This window comes from Chiloscyllium punctatum, chromosome 46, assembly GCF_047496795.1.
Source record: "Chiloscyllium punctatum isolate Juve2018m chromosome 46, sChiPun1.3, whole genome shotgun sequence".
Classification (NCBI taxonomy): Eukaryota; Metazoa; Chordata; class Chondrichthyes; order Orectolobiformes; family Hemiscylliidae; genus Chiloscyllium; species Chiloscyllium punctatum.
Window position 1 is genome coordinate 33,366,148 of NC_092784.1, and position 25,219 is coordinate 33,391,366.

The following is a 25,219-nucleotide window of genomic DNA, read 5'->3' on the forward strand; positions in this document are numbered from 1 at the left end:
TTTGGAGTGTGGGAGGAAACCAAAGCACTGGGCAGAAACCCACCCAGATATGGGGAGAACATACAAACCCCACACAGACTGACATCTAAGGCTAGAATTGAACCTGGATCCTCGGCACCGTGAGCGAGCTGTGCTAACCATTGTGTCACCTGTCATTAAAACTGGTTGTTTAAGGCAAGGGAAACTGTTGTCCTTATGTGGTGAGGCCTGTGTGACACACACACACACACACACACACACACACACACACACACACACACACACACACAAATAGAAACAGGCTCTTCAGCCCACCATGTTGATGCTCACCAATATACATCAAACTGGACTAATCCCATTTACTTGTCATTGGTCCATAGCTGCCTGAGGAAGTGGTGGAGGCTGGTACAATTGCAACATTTAAGTGGCATTTGGATGGGTATATGAATAGGAAGGGTTTGGAGGGATATGGGCCAGGTGCTGGCAGGTGGGACTAGATTGGGTTGGGATGTCTGGTTGGCATGGACGGGTTGGACTGAAGGGTCTGTTTCTGTGCTGTACATCTCTATGACTCTGTAACTATGCCCCAGCATTTTAAGCTATCATCCAGTTGCTTCTTAAATATTGTGGATGTACCTGCCTCCTTTTTACCATTGTGGCTGACTCATAACTGTCCTCTTGATACAGGCAAACTGACCATTCAGCTGCGTCAACTGGCAAAAAGTCTCAAAAGGAGAATGAAATCTGCCAACCCCACCGTGCATTGGCCGAGGCACGAGAGGTCATAACTGCAACGAAGCCCTTTCCACATCCAGTCATGAATGGTGGTGGGCAATTAAACAACTCACTGGAGGAGGCAGCTCCACAAACATCCCTGTCATCAATGATAGAAGAACCCAGCACATCACTGGAGAAGCAAATGCAAAAGCGTCCGCAGAAACCTTCAGCCAGAAGTGGGGGGTGGATGAGCCTGACCCTGCAAAGCCCTCCTTACCAACTCTTTGGGGTCAGTTCCAAAACTGGAAGAGCTGTCCCACAGACCCGTCGAGCAGCGGCCTGAAACAGTCATAACCATGGAATCATACCTTATAGCCAAGGTCACAGACAACACCATCACCATATCATTGAGGCCCACCAGCAGGACAGAGCCAGCAGAGCTGGAGGGATAATATACTGGTGGGAGGGAGGGAGTCGTTCTGTGAGGCCTCAGTTTCAGCTCCGACATCAAATCATATCAAACATGGACAAAAATGAACAAGGCTGGGGATTTGGGTTCGGCTGGGCCGGGCTGGGCCAGGCCAGGGGAGGGGAGGGGGGGGGTGAAGAGTGATCGCACTCTCCTGTGGTTGAAGTACAGCCAAGCGGTAAGGAAGCTGGTTGTGGTTGTGTGTAAGTCACCTTGTCGACAGGACATCACCACAGTGCAGTGCCTTAAACTAACCGTTATCAGTCAGGTCTTGCTGCATTTTAATGTCAACTGCTTTGGTGGCTGAGGAATTGTAAATAGGGATGAACATTGGCAAATATCCCCATTTCTGACCTTACAGAGTCCTATAGCATTGAATCAGACCACTTGGTCCAACCCATCCATGCTGACCATGTTCCTAAACTGCCTGCATTTGGCCCATATCCCTCCAAACCTTTCCTATTCATGTACTTACCCAAATGTCTTTTCAATGTTTGAATTGAACCTGCACCCACCCTGGCAGTTCAAACCACACATGTGTAAAAATGTTGTCACTCATGTCCTTTTTAAAACTTTCTCCTCTCACCTTAAAAAAGTTTTGAATGACAACACCCGAGACAAAAGACCTTTGCTATCCACCTTATCGATACCCCGCATGATTTTATAAACCTCTGAGGTCACTCTCAACCTCCAAGGCTCCAGTGAAGAAAGTCCCAGCCTACTTTTCTAACTAAAGCCCTCCTTTCCCAGAGGGCAGGGGGGGTTGATGAAACAGCTGAAGATAAAAACAGAAAGAACTATAGATGCTGTCAATCAGAAATAAAAACAGAAATTGCTGGAAAAGCTCAGCAGGTCTGGCAGCAGAGATCTGAGGAAGGGTTCACTTTGATTTCTCTCCACAGATGCTGCTAAACCTGCTGAGCGTTTCCAGCAATTTCTGTTTTTGAAGCAGCTGAAGATGGTTGGGCATAGGACACCATCCTGAGGAACTCCTGCAGAGATGGCCTGCATCCAGGATGACTGACTTCCAACCCCTACAACCACCGTCCTGTCAGCTCGGTAGGACTTCAGTCAATCAGCTTGCCTGGATTCCCATTACTAGGACTCCTTGATACCATACTTGGTCAAATGAGGTCTGGATGTCAAGGATGGTCACTCTCATTTCACCTCACCTCTCAAATTCAGCTCTTTGGTCCATACTTCAACCAAGATTATAATGAGGTCAGGATCTGACTGGCCTTGGCAGAACCCAAACGGGGTGGCCGTGAGCAGATTATTGTAGTTTAAAAGCACCGCTGATGACAACTTCCATTACTTTACAATGATTGACAATAAGATTGATAGGGTGGTGATGAACCAGTCTGGATTTGTTAGAATCATAGAATTTGCCCTGCTTTTTGTGTACAGGATAGTTCTGGACAATCTTCCACACTGCTGGGTAGATGCCAGTGTAAGAGCCATGCTGGGACAGCTTGGCTAGGGGAGTGGCATGTCCTGGACCACAAGTCTTCAGTACTATTGCCAGAATGCACTTGGGGCCCATAGCCTTTCCTACAGCATTCGGTGCCTCCAGTCATTTCTTTTGATCACGTGGAGGGAAGCGAACTGGCTGAAGACTGACAGCTGTGATGCTGGGGACCACTGGGTGATCATCCGCCCGGCACTTCTGCGGCTGCTTTTGCATTTGCTTCTCCACTGATATGCTGGCCTCTTCCATCATTGACGACAGGGACAGTTGAGTTGTTTAATTGCCCACCACTATTCACAACTGGATCAGGCAGGTCTGCAGAGCCTGGAGCTGATCTGGTGGCTGTGGCCTTAGCTCTTGTTGCTTATGCTGCTTGATGCTACCATGGTGCTGTTGTGTAGCTTCACCAGGTTTGACACTAGGTTGCTCCAGGCATGTCCTCCAGCACTCCCATTAAACCAGGGCTGATCCCCTGGCTTGATGGTAATAGCTAAGTAAAGGATATGCCAGGCCAGGAAGTTGCAGATTATGTTGGAGTACAGTTCTTCTGCTGTTGAGGCCACTATTGATAGTCCACAGAGTGCCTAATGGATGCTCAGACTTCAGGTGGTAAGGGTGAGGTCAGGGATGTTTTTCCCTCTTGTTGGTTCCCTCCCCACCTGCCGCAGACCCAGTCGAGCGGCGATGTCCTTGAGGACCCGACCAGCTCAGTCAGTAGTCCTGCTGTCGAGCCACTCTTGGTGATGGAAAGTAGGGAGCGCTTGTTGCAACTAAACAAGGCACTGGTCACACCAAAGCCGAAATATTGTGAACAGTTTCGATGCCTTTGCCTCAGAGAATGTATACAAGCGTTAGAGGCAGTCCAGAGAAGGTTTAGTAAATTAATCCTGAACGTGGAGGGATTTTCCATTGAGGAGAGGTTGAGTATGCAGGACATGTATTCATTAGAGTTCAAAGGAATGACAGAAGACCTTACTGAAACATTTAACATTCTCAATGGGCTTGGTACCACAAACATTCACTCTCTCCACCACCACACTTGGGAGGAGCAGGATGCACTATCTAAAGATGCACTACAGAAGTTCATTCAGACTCCTGACACAGCATCCCCACCACCTGCAAGCTCCCCTCCAAGCCACTCACCATGTTGGCAGTTCATAATCTCCTTCACAACAGCATATATGGGTGAGCAATTACTACTGGCCCAGTCAGCTAAGCTCATGTGAATGAATTGGGAAAAACAATCCCCATTATTAACACCTTGAAAGATATTTTAGATGCAGTCCAGGTTAACCTAACAGTATAGGTTAGATTAGATTAGATTACATTACATTACATTACAGTGTGGAAACAGGCCCTTCGGCCCAACAAGTCCACACCGACCCGCCGAAGCGTAACCCACCCATACCCCTACATTTACCCCTTACCTAACACTACGGACAATTTAGCATGGCCATTTCACCTAAAATGCTCATCTTTGGACTGTGGGAGGAAACCGGAGCACCCGGAGGAAACCCACACAGACACGGGGAGAATGTGCAAACTCCACACAGAGAGTCGCCTGAGGCGGGAATTGAACCCGGGTCTCTGGCGCTGTGAGGCAGCAGTGCTAACCACTGTGCCACCGTGCCACCCACTAGTTTCCAGACTGCTCAGATTGAACAGGGTACAGACTCTTTGTAAGTGACGGTAATTACAGCTGGCACAGTCAGGGTGATGTCAAGAAATTCTTCAGAAATGGAAGTGGAAATCATTAAACACAATGGCAGAACAGACTCAGAGAGGTCAATGGCCTAATCCTGTTACTACTGCTTTCTCTACAGACTGTAACAGTGCTGAGTGTACATTGGGGCTGTATTGTTTTGATAAAATGAAGGATTGACATGTTAAATCTGTCACGTGTTATCCATGTAACTTACCTGCCCTCCTATTGTCAGATACCCCGTCTGTTTCATTATCTCCTGCAGCTTTTGCTCAATCTCTATACTGTGAACAGAAACAAGATAGGTACGCACACTGAGAAGTTTGGAAAACTCAAATCAAATGACAAACATCAGGCTCTTTGCTCAGAAAGCAAGTGCAAACCACCCATCCTAACACACACAGCATTTCACCCCAAACATGTGCGACTAAAATATCTTGTGAAATAAATGTCAAATTCAGCTTTACTCAACAGATATAAGAACCTAAGAACGAGGAGCAGGAGTAGGCCGACTGGCTCCTTGAGCCTGCTCCACCCTTTAATAAGATTGTTTTGTGACCTCCGCCCCACTTATCCACCCACTCACCAGAATTCTTAATTCCTTTACTCTTCAAACATCACTCTTTGCCTCAAAAACATGCATCGAGGTAGCCCCAACGGCTACAACACCAGTTCCACAGATTCACAAACCCTTCGGGTGAAGAGGTTCCTGCTCAACTCAGCCCTAAATCTGTTCCCCCCTTATTTTGAGGCCATACCCCCTCGTTCTAGTTTCACCCACCAGAGGAAACAACCTCCCTGTTTCTATCTTATCTACTCCCTTCCTAATTTAATGTTTCTAAAAGATTGCCCCTCATCCTTCTAAATTCCAGTGAGTCTAGTCCCAGTCTAATCAATCTCTCCTCAGGAGCCAACCCTCTCAGCTGTGGAACCAACCTAGCGAACCCCCTCTGCACCCCACCCAGTGCCAGTATGTCCTTTCTCAAGTAAGGAGACCAAAACTGGATACTCTGGGTTTGGTCTCACAAGCAGCCTATACAATTGTAGCATAACCACCCTGTTTTTAAACTCCATCCCTCTAGCAAAGATGGACAATATTCCATTTGCTTTCTTAATTACCTGCAAACCAACTTTTTGTGATTCATGCACAAGGATACCCAACATTTCACCATTTAATAATAATCCATTTTGCTGTTGTTCCTACCAAGATGGATGACCTCATACTTACCAACTTTGTCTTCCGTCTGCCCGACCCTTGTCCACTCACTTAATCTATCTCTGTCCCTCAGCAGACTTTTAGTGTCCTCTTCCACTCACCTTAGTGTCATCTGTGAACTCTGACACATGACACCTGTTCCCCAATTCCAAATTTATCCTGTACATTGGAAACAATTGCAGTCCCAATACCGATCCCTGAGGCACACCACCAGCCACTGACTGCCAACCAGAAAAACACCCATTTATCCCCACTCTCTGGTTTGTTAGCTTATCAATCTCTATCCATTCTAACACATATCCATAATGTCATGCACCTCAATCTTATGCAAAGCCTTTTGTGGGGCACCTTATCAAATGCCTTCTGGAAATCCAGATACACCACATCCACAGGTTCCCTGTTGTCCACTCAACACCAAGGTCAAAGAATCATGGAATCACAGCACACGTGGAGGCCAATCAGCTCATTATGTCTGTGCTGACCCTCTGAACAATCAGTGTACCTACGGCTTTTCAGACAATCATCCAATTCCCTGCATCCATAAACCCTGCTTCTACCACATTACATTCCAGATGCTAACCACATACTCCATGCAAAGGCTTTTCTTTATGTCACTCTTACGTTTTTTGCTTTAATCTCTGCCATCTCATCCTCAATCCTTCACTAACGGAAGCAGTGAATTTCTATCTCCTCACTTTCGACCCATTCTGATTTTGACCACCTCTAGCCAATCGTCTCTTTTCCAAGGTCCAGCATCTCCAACTTACCCATTTTGGAAACTGCTCATCCCTCGGTCTATTGTTTTGTCAATCGTTTCTGCACCCTTACTAACGGCTGTCCTTTCTTCCTGAAGCCCGCTGCCCACAATGAAAAGCAATACTCCAGCTGAGGTTGACCCAGCGTTTTGTGCGGGTTTAACAGAACTTCCTTGTTTTCAAATGCAGCTAAGGGAGGTCATTCTTGCACAGGAATCCTCAATTTCCCCTGTCCAGGACCTTCCATAATTTCAGAATAATTCCATAAGTTTTACTCCAATTATCCTTTCGAGAGGAAATTGGTGACTGCGTGAGGAAGTGCTTCCTGACATCAGTTTTGAACTGGTCTTCATCCAGACTTTCTATATATTTCCATGATTTAACAGGATTAACCCACTGTCCCAGCATATAGGTGTATTACTGAAGAGTTACTTCTGACATATCCTCACAACCAAGTGCTCTGTCTCTGGAGGTCAAACTCACCTCTCTGGTGTACACCACTAACAGGGGTTGACTGCACTTTCAGTCTGGTCACTTGATTGATTAAGTTTCATTGACATCAGCCTCATGTTGTGTTCAACTGATGTGAAATAACCTGAATATTCTGATACATTCCTTTGAGGGACAATGATAATGGTGACTCGCTTGGATTTATGCTCAAGCTGTGCTACGTTTAGACAAGGATGACATGCTGCCAATTTAGATGACCAACCTCCCAGCATTTGTATTGCCCCAGGGAAGGCTACAGTGGAGTCGCTAGCCACCATGGACAACACCACGAGCTGCCAGTACTGTGGACATCCATGCTGCTGCCAGAACTAACTCTTCAGTCACAACCCAAAATCATGAACTCACTTACAACTTAGGCATACAGCAAGGGCCTATCCTGGAGCTGACATGGTGAAGGAGGTCTTTTCTTACCTCTCCATGCTCTTCTGCAACAGATACTGAGGCTGAGGGAGGCTGAGCATGTGCCTAGGGCGCGATGGGGCTGGGTGATGCTGCGGTGAGGTTTCTGATGAAGATGACCGGCTGCCAGCATCATTTGCTAAAGGAAGCTGAAGAGCTGAAAGTAAAGAAACACAACTATTACATGGTATACAAACATCCCCACACCACAAACATGGCTGACACAGAAACCCTGGTCAATTCAGCACCTCCAGAGTACCAGCTGGCTAGTTGGTAAGTAAACAGTGCAGGGATTTCGCACAACAGCAAATGTAAATAGCAGGGAAGCTGTGCATGGAGCAGTGGGATGGAGAGATCCTGACATGAGGACTGAGGTTGGGCCTGCATGTGATAAAGGGAAGCCATGCATGGTGGAGAAAGAGAAAACACATGCAGGGGTGCAGGCAAATAGATGGGCAGAAGGGGGCATGTAGAGGTGAGAGGAGGTCATACACCTGCAGGAGACAGAGGGTAGGACACAAAGAATGGAAGAGGGTGGACAGCATACATGCACGTGGGAAAAGGATGAGAGGAAGTGTGTGTGTGTGGGGGTAAGAGGGCGTGCGAGGGGTAAGGAAGTCGTCAAGAGAAGGCGGGGTGTGAGGGGAGAGTGGGCGAGGAGGAGGGGGGAAGAGAGGGTGAAGCACAAGGTGGAGAACAGGCAGGTGCAGGAGGGGTGACAGCAACAGTGAGAAGGAATAAAAGGGAGGGCTTGAGGGGATACAGTGCAAAAGAGAAAGCTGTGAGGTAGAGAACATGAGAGCGAGGGGAGGAGAGGGATCGAGGTGGGAGGGAAAGCTAAGAGAAGGAAACAAAGGCAGAGTGAAATAGAATTGTGTGTGAAAGGGAATGCAGGGGCAGCAGGAACAATGGGGCTGCTGCAGGGGTGAGGAGCCGGTTGGTTTGCACCCAGAAAAGGTAGCTCAGCAAGTTTGTCCAAATTCCATCCCTTCTCACCTCTGTAACAGTTTTGTCCTGCACCACTCTTCCCTCCTCATACTCTACCCTACCCCCCTTTCCCCAATTGCTTCCCTCACCGCAGCAATCCCTCACTGTTGTAACCCACAACTTCATGCCTTCCTAAGGTTCCTGCTATTGATTATTCTTCCCCCCCCCCACCAACCTCCCACCGCCCATGGTCTGTGTCCCATGTTGAAATGTTGTTTGGGTGGGAGGGGGAGTAGGGGAAGAGGATTAGGTTGTGCCCTCGCACTAGGCTAGGCCAGCTTATCACAGTCACCTTGGCAGTCACAGTCAGCAAGGCCCAACATCAAGACTCAGTTCCTTCAGGAGAGACAGGAAAATATCTTGGAGAGCACTGGCTAGTGCTGTAATCTCTATGACTCTAGGACTGAGAAGGAACCCAAAGCCATGAAATATTTCAAATAAACTAGCCAAAACTTGCTAGCATCTGTAGCAAATGTCTGGAAACTGCCAGGATAGTAAAATAAGGGACAAGACTTTGTGGAGTTTAAGCATTTATCAGTTCTTCACTCCCTTGACATTTCCCTAGGTAGGCAGCCAGCTATGCCAAGGCAATCCATTATATCCAATAAGCACAAAGATTCGATAAGTGTTCCGATGTTTTTATTTAATAGCAGCTACAGGATGGTGGTGACCATAACAGTGAGGGAGATTAGGTTACACAGCCTGCAGGTTGAAGGAGTCTCACAATATAAAACACATACAAACCAAATCTTCACCAATATTCTCTGTACTGTAAAATCTGAAAAGAAGATTATATGCAATTGTAACAATACTGGGCAAATTTATGAAGTGTTTTCCTATTTTCTAGTGCTTGTGAATATCTGTTTCAATTCAGGGATAAATATCTGTCAGGGAACAAGAGAAAATGGTGCTGCTCTTCTTTCATTAGTGCCATGGGATAGTTCACATCCACCAACAGGGTAGAAGAGGCCTCTGTTTAATGTTTCACCTGAAAGACAGCACTTCTGGCAGAGCAGCACTCCCTCAGTATTCCATTAAAGTGCCCACCTTGAGCTTGCTTCAAGTCTCTGAGTTGGAAACTGAACAACGTTCTGACACCAAGGTGAGAGAAATACTCACCCATCGACACTGACACGTTCATGAAACACATCAAAACAGAGGCTGCTTTTAGCAGGGGGGGGAAGCAAAAATAATTTTGTAATCAATACAGAATACACAAGCCATTAACTTACTGAAAAACTAAACAAAATGTTTAAGGGGGAAAACACAATAAAAATGTTTAGCAATGGGAACCAGTCACAAAGCTAGATAGAGTTGAGAAAATATCATGATCGCTGGTTCACTCCATGACTTGGTTGATTTGCTTCCAAAACTGCTACATCTAGAAAATAGAAGATCCATTCATAAATTTGCACGTGTACATCTCTTTGCATTGTGTGGAGAGAAAAATAACCGTGCCATTCTATCTCAGTCATGCTACAGGATAAATTCCAAGACTGCATGCTGTGGTCATGCACAAGAGCAGCCATTTCATTAAGAACTACAAAAGAGCATGCATCAGCCAGAGATCAGTCTCTCCAGTGTATGCTTGAGTAGTGAGTAAAATAACATGATCAGGATAATGAGCAGAGGGAAGAGGAAGTGGGTAATTAAAGAGGGAAACAGTAATTAGAGAGACAGAAACAAAGTGAAGGAATGAAAGAATGGAATAACAAAAAACAGGATGACAGGAAAAGAAAGAGAATGAGAGGGAGAGAATGGGAGGGAGTGAATGGGAGGGAGAGAATGGGAGGGAGTGAATGGGAGGGAGTGAATGGGAGGGAGTGAATGGGAGGGAGTGAATGGGAGGGAGAGAATGGGAGGGAGAGAATGAGAGGGAGAGAATGAGAGGGAGAGAATGAGAGGGAGAGAATGAGAGGGAGAGAGGGGATAATGGAGAGTTGGGATAAAGTAGACTTTTTTCAAGAGGGCAGCTGGTGACTAGCGGGAGTTCCACAGGGATCATCATCAGACCAAACTATTCACATTATATATTAACAATCTGAACAAAGGAACTGAGGGCATTGTTGCTAAATTTGCTGATAACACAAGGATAGGTGGAGGGACAGGTATTGAAGAAGTGGGGAGGCTGCAGAAGGATTTGGACAGGGTGGGGGAGTGGGCAAAGATGGGATACAATGGGGGCAAGCATGGGTTATGCATTTTGGTAGGAAGAATATAAGCTTAGAATATTTTAATTGGGGCAAGATGAGTGGGGGATCTCATTGACCAAACATCAAGAGGCTTGGTTAGAATGGACATGGAGATGGTGCTTCCACGAGTGAGAGAGACCAGGACCTAAGGACACAGCTTCAGATTGAAGGGATGAGAGATGAGAAGGAATCTTTTCAGCCACAGGATGGTGAGTCTGTGAAGATCATTGTCTCAGAAGGCTGTGTAGGCCAAGGCACTGAGCATATTTAAGTCATGGGTTACAGGGTGAAGTTAAGAGAACTGAGTTGTGAAACATATCAGCCATGATCAAACACAGAGCAGACTCATTGGGCTAAACAGCCAAACTCTGCTTATATCTTATGGTCTTATGAGAACAAGAGAGAAGGAAAGTGAGCATGAGAAAGGGAGAGAGGGGAGAGACGTGGAAAGCAAGGGGGTGGGGGGGGAGTGAAATGAGAGGGTGAATGAAAATAAGAGGAAAAGGTAGAATAAAAGTAAAAAGAGAGAATAAGTGAGGGAGAGCAAAAGTGATAGCATTGAAAATCACTAGAGAGAAACAAGAATAGGAAAGAGAAAAATGTAGAAAACTGCAGCAAGGAAAGAGAATTTTGAGAATGCAGAATGCACAACATCATGGAGACAATATATAAACCAGCAAGAAAGGGGAACAGAGAAACTTAGGTAGGTGCATATGATAAATAAGAGATTTGGTACCTGCTCGTTGGGATGGGGCAGGAGCAGGGCTTAGAGTGATCACTATAACTGGATCAGGAAAAGGAAAATTGGATAAATCATAATGTACCAAAACTCTGGCATAAACATAAAACAGTTATTAACGGATAAATTAAATTCATTCAGGAATGAAATCAGCAATGAAACATAAGAGCTGAGTGACAGGCAAAAGGCAAATGGGTGAATTCATACACTCTGAAGTCTCTGCATCCCACAGCAGGAGCCTGGCACGACACAGGGGAGACCCAGAGTCCAGGAAGTGAACTATCTGCTCACCATCAATTACAAAACCAGGCCACTGCATCTCACTTTCCTCAATACTCAGATCGTGAAAAACCTTCCCCACATCAACTGCTTTAATATGAGAATATCACTCCGGAATGCAAAATAAGAGCTCATTTTAAAAATATCACAAAGTTTCTTCCTCCTTGACAGAAAAGCAACATTTAAACCTTTATTTTATTTGTTCACTCAGTACAGAACTAGAGTCAGAAGAAATTGCTACATAATTGTTAAAATAAAGTCATTCTTATTTGTAATTTCACACGGATGTCAACTCTCAATGTGTATGTTCAACATCGACAGAGGACAAGTAATGGAAGAGGAAGAAACACTAGCAGGTTGGATTAACTGGACTTGAGCAGCTCCTTATAGTGTACCACTAGACAACATAGCTCTCCACAATACCCAAACAGATTAAGTGAAAAATCCCACAACACCAGGCCATTGTCCAACAGGTTTATTTGGAATTACTAGTTTTCAGAGCGCTGCTCCTTCATCAGGGGGTTGTGAAGAATATGATCATGCTTATAGAATTTATAGCCAAAGGATTACACACAAAGGATAGCCACCAGACTAACACACACTTACAGTCCTTCTCCCTCTCCACCTCCTCCATGTACAAGCACCTATTCTACAGAACACAGCGCATGAGGTCTTTTGCATTGTGTTGCTTGGATTCACTGACCACCATAGGTGGCAAAGGTCGAAACCATGCCAATAATCAAGATGGATACAGGACCAGGCTGGGTGAATGGGATGTGAATCATTTGCCTGGTGTGGAGATGAATCAATGCCACGAGGCCCATTTCCACTTTCTGGACATTCTGCTTCTGCCCTACGTTAACACAAAGTTATGCTTGGACACACTAAAATAGAGAAGCACACATCAACATTATCGTTATCCTCTACTGGCACAACTTTGCAGCCCACCCCAGCAGCTGAAGGAAGTTACATTCAATTAATTAATAAATCTGAAAGAAAGAGGTGAACCCAGGTGAGTAGCACTGGTCACAAAACTGCTGGACTGTTTTAAAAATTACTGTGACTCATTCGTGTCCTCTGCCCTTTTTACCCGTTCTGGTTTTGATTGACTCCAGACTCTTAGCAACATGTTTAGCTGTTAACTGGGTTCTGAAATTGCTGAGTAAGCGACTTGCAGATTGCAGGAGATTAAGAACAGAACCGGATGGACGACCTGACATTGTCACCTTCAGTATTGAGGTCAATGGTAAACCTGACAGGTCAGACTTGCCCTGATGAAGAGTTCCAGCCCAAAACATTGACTCGCCTGCTCCTCAGATGCTGTCTGACCTGCTGTGCTTTTCCAGCTCCACATCTTCCAGCATCTGCAGTCTGTACTGTCTCTAGGTCAAACTTGCTGATACTATTGGGGGACTTAGAGTCATACAGCACAGAAACAGACCCTTCAGTCCAACTCGTCCAGGCCAACCTGATATCTCAACCTAACCGAGTGCCATTTGCCCTTCCTATTCATATACTCAACCAGTGTCTTTTAAATGTTACAATTATACCAGCCACTATCACATCCTCTGGCAGCTCATTCCATACACACACACACCACCCTCTGCATGAAAACATTATCCCTCAGGTCCCTTTTAAGTCTTTCCCCTCTCACCTTAAACCTATACCCTCTATTTTGAGACTCCCCCACCCCAGGAAAAAGACATTGGCTATTCACCCTCCCCATGACCCTCACGATCTTATAAGCCTCTAAGATCATCTCTCAGTGTCCAACGGTCCAGGAGGAAAACAGCCTCTCCCTACAACTCAAAACTTTCCAGTCCCAGTAACATCCTCGGAAATCTCTTCTGCACCCTCTCAAGTTTAATTTGTTCCAAAATTGAGAGAGTTATCCCAGATTTTAATGCTACCAGCAACCTCACCTTACCATACTCACTGAATCACACCTAACACTGATATCTCCAACTGATCACCATTCCTAAATAGGTCCTGCCCCACTGACACAACAAATCCTTGCCAGAGGCAGCAGTACGGTGGTATACAGTCTGGAGCGAGCAACCCTGGCACTTCTTGACACTGACTTTTGACTCCACGAAGTCCTGAAACATCATGTCAAACCTGAGCCCAGAAACTTGCTGCTAGTTACAGTCTACCTGCCTTCTTCATGTTGGACACCAGTTGAAAGGAGCACCAAGAATAGCAAGTGCACAAAATGTACTCTGGGTCTGGAATATCAATTAGGAGAAAGTGAGGACTGCAGATGCTGGAGATCAGAGTTGAGAGTGTGGTGTTGGAAACACACAACAGGTCAGGCAGCATCTGAGGAGCAGGAGAATCAATGTTTTGGGCATAAGCCCTTCATCAGGAATTCTGATGAAGAGCTTATGCCTGAAACGTTAATTCTCCTACTCCTCTGATGCTGCCTGACTTGCTGTGCTTTCTCAGCACCACACTCCCGGCTCTGGAATATCAATGTCCATCTAGCACCTGTTCCTGAGGATATGTCTTCCAGAATGAGCCAATCTCAATTAGAACAGATCCCAAACAGCTACTAAAACAAAACCATATTGGAATCTAGCCAATGCATTGGAAAGTTGGCTAGACATGTCCTGTCCACAAAAAACAGGACAGATCCAATCCTACCTATTAAAAACCCATCAGTCTACTGCTGATCATCAGCAACTTACTTGGGAGCGGGAGCCTACCAGGGAGGTGGATGGAGCAGTGAGTACAAACCTTTACACTCAGGGAATGGGGCCCCCTTACCTGGGAGTCAGAGCCTTCAGGGAGGGCATGGACTGGCAGTATAAAACGTTCCAGGCCAGAATTTGGGCCCATATGCCCAGGACTCTGAGCCTGTGAGGAAGGTGAATGGAGCAGTGAGTATACAAGCTATTGGTTCTGAATGAGCAAACAAAATCGGAGCAATGTTACAGGAAAGCAGCAAACAGACTGACTGGTAAGGAAACTACCAAAGAACGTCCTCATAAACTGCAGTTATTTTAACAAGTGTAAAATTATTCAGGGATAACATTAGCTAGTAAAACTAAGGAAGTTTAGGCAAGACTAAAGAAGTTTTATAATGGCAGGTTAGGGCATTAGGAGCATCCTATCACAAGTATGCATCCAGGTTGACCATGTGTGCAGGAAGTGCTCCCAACTGCACAAAGGTGAACTCCGGGTTTCAGAGCTCAAGCAGAGGCTGGACACACTGCAGGACATCCGTGAGACTGAGACGGTATGGATATCACGTTTAAAAGGGTGGTCACATAACAGCTGGAGGAAAGGGGAGAATGAACAAATCAGTTTTCCATTTGCAAACTGAGGAGGGTGCAGGTACCTCAAGGGAGTGCACCACAAAGGGCAGACAGTCCAAGAGGACAGGGTGAAGAAAGCTCAAGTGATAACAGTAGGGAATTCATGAGTTAGGGGACAGATAGGTACTTCTGCAGCTGCAGACATGACTCCAGGATGGTGTGTTGCCTCTTTGGTGCCAGGGTCAGATGTCACTGAGAGGGAAAGGGCTAAGACAGAGATTGTGGTTAACATTGGCAGCAACGATAAAGGTAGAATGAGGAATGTGGTCTTGCATTTAGAGTTCAGAGAGCGAGGCAGTAGGTAAGAACCTCAAGATTACTCCTGGTGTCATATGCTAGCGAGAACAGAAAGAGAGACTAGGGCAGATTAATTCATGGCTCAAGAGTTGGTGCAGCAGAAAACTCCAGAAAGCAATTAGCAGCGAAAAGATAGGTATGAGAAAACGCTGGCGGGAGAGATTCGGAAGAAAGCCAAGGCATTGAACAAGGCTATCCAGGAGAAGAGAATAGCCAATGAAGAGAAGGGCTTATTAGGGATAAAGGGGCAATCTGTATGTCAAGCCAGAGGCCATTGGTAAGTGAGTTCATCACATCTGTCTTTATTCAGGAGGAGGAGGATGCCAGTACAGTGAAGAAGGTTACCTCAATGTACAATGTGACCTTGATCGAATGGGCTCAGGTGTGGCAGATGGGTAATGTGAGGTGCTGCCTTTTGGAAAGCTAAATCAGTGCAGCACTTATACACTTAATGGTAAGGTTCTGGGGAGTGTTACTGAACAGAGACCTTGGGTGCAGGTTCATAGTTCCTGGGTTGGGTGTGGGGTTGGACTGGGCTGTGGGGGCGGGGTTAGACTGGGTTGGGGGGTGGAGTTGGACCGGGTTGGGGGTGCGGGGTTGGACCGGGTTGGGGGGGCGGGGTTCGACTGGGTCGGGGGGCGCGGAGTTGGACCAGGTTGGGGGGGCGGGGTTGGGGCAGAGTTGGACTGGGTTGGGGGGCGGGGTTGGACCAGGTTGGGGGCGGGGTTGGATTGGGATGGGGGCAGGGTTGGACTGGGATGGGGGCAGGGTTGGACTGGGATGGGGGCAGGGTTGGACTGGGATGGGGGCAGGGTTGGACTGGGAAGGGGGCAGGGTTGGACTGGGAAGGGGGCAGGGTTGGACTGGGAAGGGGGCAGGGTTGGACTGGGATGGGGGCAGGGTTGGACTGGGAAGGGGGTGGGGTTAGACTGGGATGAGGGCGGGGTTGGAATGTGTTGGGGGGCGGAGTTGGACTGGGTTTGGTGCGGGGAAAGACTGGGGAGCGGGGTTGGGGCGGAGTTGGACTGGGTTGGGGTAGGGGTTGGACTGGGTTGGGGGCGGGGTTGGACTGGGTTGAGGGGCGGGGTTGGACTGGGTTGAGGGGCGGGGTTGGACTGGGTTGAGGGGCGGGGTTGGACTGGGTTGAGGGGCGGGGTTGGACTGGGTTGAGGGGCGGGGTTGGACTGGGTTGAGGGGCGGGGTTGGACTGGGTTGAGGGGCGGGGTTGGACTGGGTTGAGGGGCGGGGTTGGACTGGGTTGGGGACGGGTGGACCGGGTTTGGGGGGGTTGGACTGGGTTGGGAGGGCGGGGTTGGACTGGGTTGGGAGGGCGGGGTTGGACTGGGTTGGGAGGGCGGGGTTGGACTGGGTTGGGAGGGCGGGGTTGGACTGGGTTGTGGGGGCGGGGTTGAACTACATTGGGTGAAGGGTCGGGGGCGGGATTAGACCGGGTTGGGGCGGGGTTGGACCGGGTTAGGGGGACGGGGATGGACTGGGTTGGGGGATGGGTTGGGGGGGTGGGGTTGGACTGGGTTGGGGGGGCGGGGTTGAACTGGGTTGGTGGGTGGGGTTGGGGGGCGGGGTTGGGCTGGGTTGGGGGGCTGGGCTGGATTGGGTTGGGGGGGCGGGGTTGGACTGGGTTGGGGGGTGGGGTTAGACTGGGTTGTGGGGGGGCGGGGTTGGACTGGGTTTGGGGCGGGGTTGGACTGGGTTGGGGGGCGGGGTTGGACTGGGTTGGGGGCGGGGTTGGACTGGGTTGGGGGGCGGGGTTGGACTGGGTTGGGGGTGGGGTTGGACTAGGTTGGGGGGGCGGGGTTGGACTAGGTTGGGGGGGCGGGGTTGGACTAGGTTGGGGGTGGGGTTGGACTGGGCTGGGGGGCGGGATTGGACTGAGTTGGGGGGCGGGGTTGGACTGGGCTGGGGGGCGGGATTGGACTGAGTTGGGGGGCGGGGTTGGACTGAGTTGGGGGGCGGGGTTGGACTGGGTTGGGGGGGCAGGGTTGGACTGGGCTGGGGGGCGGGGTTGGACTGAGTTGGGGGGCGGGGTTGGACTGGGTTGGGGGGGCAGGGTTGGACTGAGTTGGGGGCGGGGTTGGACTGGGTTGGGGGGGCAGGGTTGGACTGGGCTGGGGGTTGGGGTTGGACTGGGCTGGGGGGCGGGGTTGGACTGGGCTGGGGGGCGGGGTTGGACTGGGCTGGGGGGCGGGGTTGGACTGGGCTGGGGGGCGGGGTTGGACTGGGCTGGGGGGCGGGGTTGGACTGGGCTGGGGGGCGGGGTTGGACTGGGCTGGGGGGCGGGGTTGGACTGGGCTGGGGGGCGGGGTTGGACTGGGCTGGGGGGCGGGGTTGGACTGGGCTGGGGGGCGGGGTTGCACTGGGCTGGGGGGCGGGGTTGCACTGGGCTGGGGGGCGGGGTTGCACTGGGCTGGGGGGGCGGGGTTGGCTGCATGTCAACCTTCCAGAGAGCATCCCATTCAGACCGAGAGCCCGACCCTGTCCCTTGGGAGACAAGACAGATATTTCAGGAGAGATTGAGTTGGTTACAATCGTATTCACTGGAGTTTAGAAGATTGGTGGTGAGTCTCACAGAAATCTATCAAATGTTAACGGGACTAGACAGGCTGGAGATCCGAATGGGGGAGGGAGTCCAGAACCAGGAGTCCCTGTTTAAGGATAGGAGGTAAACCTTTCCGACTGAGATGAGGAGCCTTTGGAATTCACTAGTAAACGTGGTTGAGACCAAAGCATTGTCTTTTCAAGAAGTCAGACGTAGTTCTATGGACTATGAGGGGAGGGTGTGGTTGGGTATTGAGCTCAAACATTAACAATGGTCAGATTGAATTGTGGAGCAGGCTTGAGAAGTCAAATGTTCGAATGTTTCTACATTAGACCCTCCTACAAGGGAATCCTCCTCTCAGCATCTACCCTGTCATGGCCCCTTCACAATCTTCCATATTTCAATGCAATTACCTCTGATTCTTCCAACAAAGTTTCACCAATGCAAAACCTTCCTTCATATGACAACCCTTTTATTTCAGCTATCAACGTAGCAAACCTTCTCTGAACTTCCTCCAATGCAAATATATCCCTCTGTAAACAAGGAGACCAAAATTGTACATTGTAATCAAGGTCTGGTCTCAGTAGTTATAACAAAATTTCCCTACACAGAATGAAATTGTTCATTTACAACACAAAGATGCCAACCAAACCTGTTCGGTCTCACTATCACTAGGTTTGCAACTAGATTAAAACATTCAGTGGTGTTCAAAATTGCCTCATGCTCCTAACCAAACTTTATGAATAACATATTTTGGACACCAAGTTTATAACTGAAACAAAATGTAACAGTTTATGATTAATAATGTGATTATTCTAAAACAAAGATAAACAAAGTAATCTAATTAATGTCTACAATCTAAATCCAACCTTCTTTGATCATTACCCACATCCCTGCCACACACAAACAAAAAAAAACACGCAAATCAGCAGATAGACGCTGTAGGGATTAGTTAAAAACAAAATTTCATTCACCAGTTCAATTCAACAATTTAAAGTGAAGAATACCAGGCCTCATGAAATCCTTGGACAATGAATTGTTCACAGGCAGTTTGTACTGTTTATCTTGTTTGACATCACTGGTGAATGCAAACAACTTCAGCAATCTTGCAGAAATATTTAGTTTCAGATCCAAATTCTTTTCTCAAAACATTCAACGATTTGATAAACGCAGAGAAGACAGCATAAGAGAACTGTCAGCAGCCTCCTCTAAAAAGCTGATCAAAACCTACATTCTCCCCCCTTTTTAAATCAGCACTAACCGTGGTTAGCTGATTAGTGTTGGTCCTCCCTTTGACTAAATCACCATCCAAACAGCGACTGACTTGAGCATAGCAATAGCTTCGTGCCAAATTTACTGTTCGAGTCTTTAGAACAGTAAATAGGTTGTATTACTTTCCAGGGCAGTTCCCAACAGATAATATCAGCTTTTGTTCTCTCGCTTTCAAAACAAGCAACTGTTGAAAGTGCAACTCTTAACTTCAAGTCACAGTTCCAAACCAAACAAAAGAGAAATGAGAAAGAAAAATATTGATAGTCTCACCAAAAATTTGTTTTAAGTTTCCCCTTTTAAAGTTTGTTTTGCTTTAAAGTTGTGCTTTTCTTAATATCATCTTCCCTCATTGTAATTTACATTCCTTCCTGACTACACCTTACAGCATTGTGCATCTCTTCACAGGTTCCTTGATTGTGCTGTTACTGTCATGGCCATTGTGTCTATTCTCTACAGTCAAAATCATTTTTTTCTAAACAGTTCTTGACTCAGGTACTGAAGTAAACTTTATTTTAATCTGTTTTTTTACATTTCTCTGCTGTTTATCTTGGATTTGTGAGGGGCTCCTTGGATTTAGTTCTTTAGAAATTCCCTGTTGGGTTTTATTCTACAGGACTTTACATGTACAGATACAGTAGTTAAGGAAATTGGACTGTACTTGTATTGCTCCGTAAATTTCTTGAGACCTCACTGCAAGCATGAAGCCACATTTCTTCACTGCAGCTGTCCTTGTTTTAATTCGCAATTTACTTCAGGGTGAGGAATGCATGGAACTGCACACGTACAGCACAGCATTTCAACTTTTACGTTGGCTTTTCCATATAGAAATTGTACTGAAACATCTAGCTCTGGTTTTACCATTAATCCAACAGGAAACCGTGCTTCATGTAAAGCTACAATTTACAGGAATGCACCACCAATATCCTATTCTCCATCAATTGTTTGATCAAGCCCAATTTTCCATTCACTTAATTAATTATTTGCTGTATGTTGATATTGAGATCCAATATAAGGACACAAGACCCCAGTACACTACACAAGTATGCTGCTTCCCTCCAATAAATAATATGCTGCTTTTCCATTCATGCTATGAAAATCCATAATCTCACATTTTCTCAAATCACCCTTCAGCCGGTAAGGTTTTGTCTACTAACTTAATGTGGGAAAAGATCTGTCACCCTGCCTACCCATAGCTAGCCCACACAGAACATAGGAAAGCAAACTTGGCCAAACTATTCCAGAAACACCCAGAATGCCTCAGCAGGGACCAAACAGGCTGACAAGTGAAACCATTCAGCACCTGCAGACAGGGGAATACGCTCCCCAGCACCCACTAACAATACCCGGTCAACACAGCTGTCCCAAAGCCCCGAGGGCACTATCATAACCCAGCAATACCAAAGCCATATAAAGAACAGGTCAGATGCAGAGGCACCATCAAGGACCCCACTCCCTGGACAGGAACAATGGGAGCACCTTAACTAATTCAAAAGAGAGATTCTCACCTACCAGCAAAGAGAACTGGAATCTCCTGATCACATCGATACTGCCAGGATGTTGCATTGCATCGAGAATCAGGACATTCATCTGATAACTGTTTTCCGATTAGCATCATTGTAACTAGATTACTCCATTTCCAAACACATTGTATCATTCCCCATTTTAATTAACCTTATCGTACAAGATTCCTATAAAACCCGGCTTCATTCTCAGCTCGAGGGTGTGAATTCTCAGCTACCTGGACAGACTCTCTGCTGTTTCAGCTTAGTCAATTACTCTTCTGCGATATTGCTGTACTAATAAACTGTTCATCAATTTCACTTCAAACTGTGCTTTGTGATCTCTAACTTATTGGTGTAATTTCTCTGACACTTAACCTATCTATAATCCCTGTAATACTGTATATCACACTGGTGAAAATGAGGCAGTTCATTTTACCATCAAGAATATAAACAATTAAAACCTTCCAAACGTGTGCACTGATGGTGTGTGCGTGTGACTGAGCTTTGCTGTCTGAACATTAGCCAGTGCTGGTGCGAGGGTCATTTTCAGTGGGGTTTTTTTCAATCTATTTTAAAAGAATTCTGAAGAGATAATACAATTTCAACGCACTGTACCTGACTCCCCAGTCCTGAAGGATGGCAGAGTACAATGCCATACAGGAGTTTTGGAAAGAGTCGGAAAGGTCTATAGCATGGAAACAGGCCCTTCAGCCCAACTTGCTCATGCCACCTAGGTTTCACAATTTAAACTCATCCCATTTGTCTGCTTTTGGTCTATATCTCTCCATACCTATCCCATCTATGTACCTGCCTAAATGGTTCTTAAATAACAAAATTGTATTTGCTTCTGTTACGAAGGTCAAGGCATGTACTATACCTTTAAGAGAGAGTGAATGCTATTCTGAACTGAGAGATTACAAGCACCTGTATATATGACTAGATGGCAGTCTCAGAGTGTACTGGAAAACTGAAAATATGTCACATTCAGCTGTGAAATGGGTACCTGAGTTTTGGTTGCTGTTTCAACAACAATTCAAATTTAACTAATCAGTTTAAATTATGCCCCAGGAAACTAAAACCTAATCAAGTTTGAATTTATTGTTTTGCCAATATTGAACCAATGAAACGGCCTGATGTTGGGGATATAAATATGCGGGGGTTTTGAAAACTGGAGAGAGAGCAACTGCCATCGAGAGAGAGCCAAGAAATTAGGAAACACTCTCTATCAAAAGGTATCTTTGCATATGAAACATTAGATTCCCTACAGCGTGGAAATAGGCTATTTGGCTCAACAAGTCCACACTGTTCTTCCGAAGAATATTCGCTCAGACTATTTCCCTACACTTACCCCTGACTAATTCACCTAACCTACATATCCCTCAACACTATGGGCAATTAGCATGGCTAATTCACCTAACCTGCACATCTTTTGGATTGTGGGAGGAAACCCACGCAGACACAGGGAGAATGTGCAAACTCCACACAGACAGTCACCAGAGGCTGGAATCGAACCTGGGTCTCTGGTGCTGTGAGGCAGTCGTGCTATCAACATATTCTCAGTAAAAAGAAAGACCACCTAGGGAGATCTTCAACCAGAAGAAGACAGACGTCAAAGTCAACAGCGGGTGTGGGGCTTTGAAATCAAGTTGATGTAATTTTAACCAGTGTCTTAATGGAACAGCATATTGTTATCGAGTTGGAGGCAGACAATAAGCAGTTAGGAGAAAAGGGGACTTCGATTTGCAAATAGTTGTTTAATGTTCACTTTCAGAGTTAAAAAATAAATTGATATTATTTTCCTTAAATAGTGGAATTTGGGAGTTTTCTGTCACTCAGATTTTAACAGATTACGAGCTGAGGTGAACTTTTCTGGGTGTCTGGTTGAATTAACAGAGGGGTATTACTGCTGTGTAGTAACACTCCACAACTACCTCTGGCAGCCTGTTCCAGACACTCACCACACTGTGTAAGAAAACATTTCGCCATCACTCCCCTCTCACCTTAAACCTATGCCCTCTAGCTTTAGATTATTCTACCATGGAAAAGCTGTAGACTATCTACTTAGCAATGCCTCTCATGATTTTATATATCTCTATATGATCATCCCTCAGCCTCCTACGTTCGAGTGAAAAAGTCCCAGCTTATCCAACCTCTCCTTATAACCCAAACCTTCCAGTCTGGGTGGCATCCTAGTCAATCTTTTCTGCATTGTTTCTAGTCTAATAGTAACCTTTCTATAGTACGGCGAACAGAACTGCACACAACACTCCAAATGTGGCCTCACCAACATCTTGTAAGGGTTGCAATAAGATATCCCAACACCTATGCTCAATACTCTGAGAAAAGCTAGCATTCTGAAAGCCTTCTTCACTGCCCTGTCTACTCCATTTCCAAGCAGCTATGAACCTACACTCCTAGATCGCTTTGTTCTATAACACTGACCAGGGCCCTGTGTAAATCCTGTCCTTGGTTTGACCTACCAAAATGCAACACCTTGCATTTATCTAAATTAAATTCCATCTGCTGAACGTCCTCAGCCCACTGACTCCATTGATGAAGATCTCACCGTATTTATTCCCAGATAACCTTCTTAACTGTCCACCATATCCCACCAACCTTGGTGTAATCTGCAAACTTGCTAACTCTACATCCTAAATTCCCATCAAAATTATTTACATGAATGATGAATAACAGCGGACCCAGCACTTATCCCTGTAGCACAATGCTGGTCACTGGCCCCCAGTCTGAAAAACAACCCTCAACCATCAACCTCTATCTTCTACATCACACCAATTTTGTATTCAATGAGCTAGCTCTCCCTGAATCCCATGAGATTTCACCTTGCTAAACAACCTACTGGGCAGTACCTTGTCAAAGGCCTTGCTGAAGTCCAAATAGACACTGGTTACCGCACTTCCCTCTTCTATCTTCTTGGTCACCCCTTCAAAATACTCAATCAAATTCATGAGACACAATTTCCCATGGAAAAGCCAGGCTGACTATCCCAAATGAGTCCTTGCCTCTCCAAATGCCTATAGACCCAGTTTCTCAAAATCCCCTCCAGCAACTTATCCACTATGGCATGGATGTTAGGCTCACTGGTCTGTAGTTCCCAGGCATTTCCCTGCAGCCTTTCTTAAATAATGACACAATATTAGCCAGCCTTCAATCTTTGGGCACTTCACCCTTGGCTGTCAATCCCCATCAGGAGCCCTCAATTTCCTCCCTAGCCTCCCACAAAGTTCTGGGATACACTTCATCAGGTCCCGGGGAATTATCTACCTTAATGCGTTTTAAGATCTCCAGCAACCTCCTATTCTGCAGTGTGGAGATTCTTTAAAACATCACTATTTATTTCCTCAAGTTCACTATAGTATCCATATCTTTCTCGATGATAAATACTTACGAGAAATATTCATTTAGGATCTCAGCCATCTCCTGTGGCTCTGCACGTAGATGACTTTGTTTATCTTAAAGAGGCCCTAGTTACTCTTTTGCTGTTCATGTACTTGTCGAATCTCTTTGGATTCTCCTTTACCTTATCTGCCAATGCCATCTCATGTCCTCTATTACACCTCCTAATTTCTCTCTCAAATGACACCCTCTATACGCCTCAATGAATTCACTCAATCTCAGCTGCCTATACATATCAGATGCCTCCTTCTTATTAAAGACCAGGATCTCAAGAACCCTAGTCATCCAGGGTTCCCTACTCCTGCCAGCCTTACCCTTCACTCCAACAGGAACTCTGAAACCTCATTAACTCAACTTTGAAAACCTCCCAGTTACCAGATGTCCCTTTGCCTGCAAACAGACTCCCCCAACCAACTTTTGAAAATTCCTGTCAAAGATCATCAAAATTGGCCTTGCCCCAATTTAGAATTTTAACTTGTGGACCTGACCTATCCTTTTCCATAGCTGTTTTAAAACAAACAGAATTATGATCACTGGCCCCAAAGTGCTTCCCTACTAACACTTCCGTCACTTTCCCTACCTTATTTCTCAAGAGAATGTCATGTTTTGCCCCTTCTCTAGTACGGGCATCTAAATACCGTACGGGCAATACTTCCTGAACACACTTAACAAATTTCTCTCCATCCAAGCCCTCAACACAATGGGATTCCTTGGAAAGTTAAGACCCTGTATTACAACCCTATTATTCTTGCAGCTATCTGTAATTCCCTGACATATTTGTTCCTCAATCTCCCGTTGACTACTGGGAGGGGCCCATAGTACAATACTATCAAAGTAATCTCCCCTTTTTTATTTCTCAGTTCTACCCATATAGATTCGGTGAAAGAACTCTCAAACATGCGCTCTCAGTACTGCCACAAGGTGCTCCCTAATCAAAACCGCAGCTCCCCCTCCTCTCTTGCCTCCCCTTCTATCCTTCCTATAGCATCTGTATCCTGGAACATTCAGCTGCCAGTCCTGTCCCTCCCTCAGCCACGTCTCCATAATAGCTTTAATATCCCAGTTCCATGTACCTATCCATGGCCAGAGTTCAGCCAGAGTTTACCTGTCAGGCCTCTTGCATTGAAATAAATGCAGTTTAATCCAGACTGTCATTGCTTCCTGCCATGCTCTTAACCTTCCCTGTTTGGTACTGGGATTATCAACACTGCCTTTACTGTATAACCTGCTTTCATTAACCTCGGCAGTGTACTCAACCTTCTCTTTTGTATCCCTACTGCTTTGGATCCCATCTTCCTGCCAGACTAGTTTAAACCCTCTCGAGTGGCTCTCGCAAATCTCCCTGCCAGGATATTGTTCCCCCTCCAGTTCAGGTGTAACTTGTCCCTCTTGTACAGGTATGAGAAAGTGAGGACTGCAGATGCCGGAGACCAGAGATGAAAAATGTG

At 46.4% G+C, this 25,219-nt stretch overlaps 1 protein-coding gene across 2 annotated transcripts in view; it reads right to left on the reverse strand.

Moving 5' to 3' along the window:
* map2k7 (mitogen-activated protein kinase kinase 7) overlaps window positions 1-25,219 on the reverse strand; it is a 100,608-nt gene that overhangs the window by 55,575 nt on the left and 19,814 nt on the right. The window contains exons 2-4 of one of the 2 annotated variants that reach the window (XM_072564006.1): window positions 11,131-11,178; window positions 7,228-7,372; window positions 4,553-4,619 (exon numbers count right to left, since the gene is read on the reverse strand). In XM_072564006.1, coding sequence (XP_072420107.1) covers window positions 4,553-4,619; window positions 7,228-7,372; window positions 11,131-11,178 — 260 coding nt within the window. The remainder of the gene's footprint in view (window positions 1-4,552; window positions 4,620-7,227; window positions 7,373-11,130; window positions 11,179-25,219) is intronic. The other variant, XM_072564007.1, reaches the window with a different exon arrangement.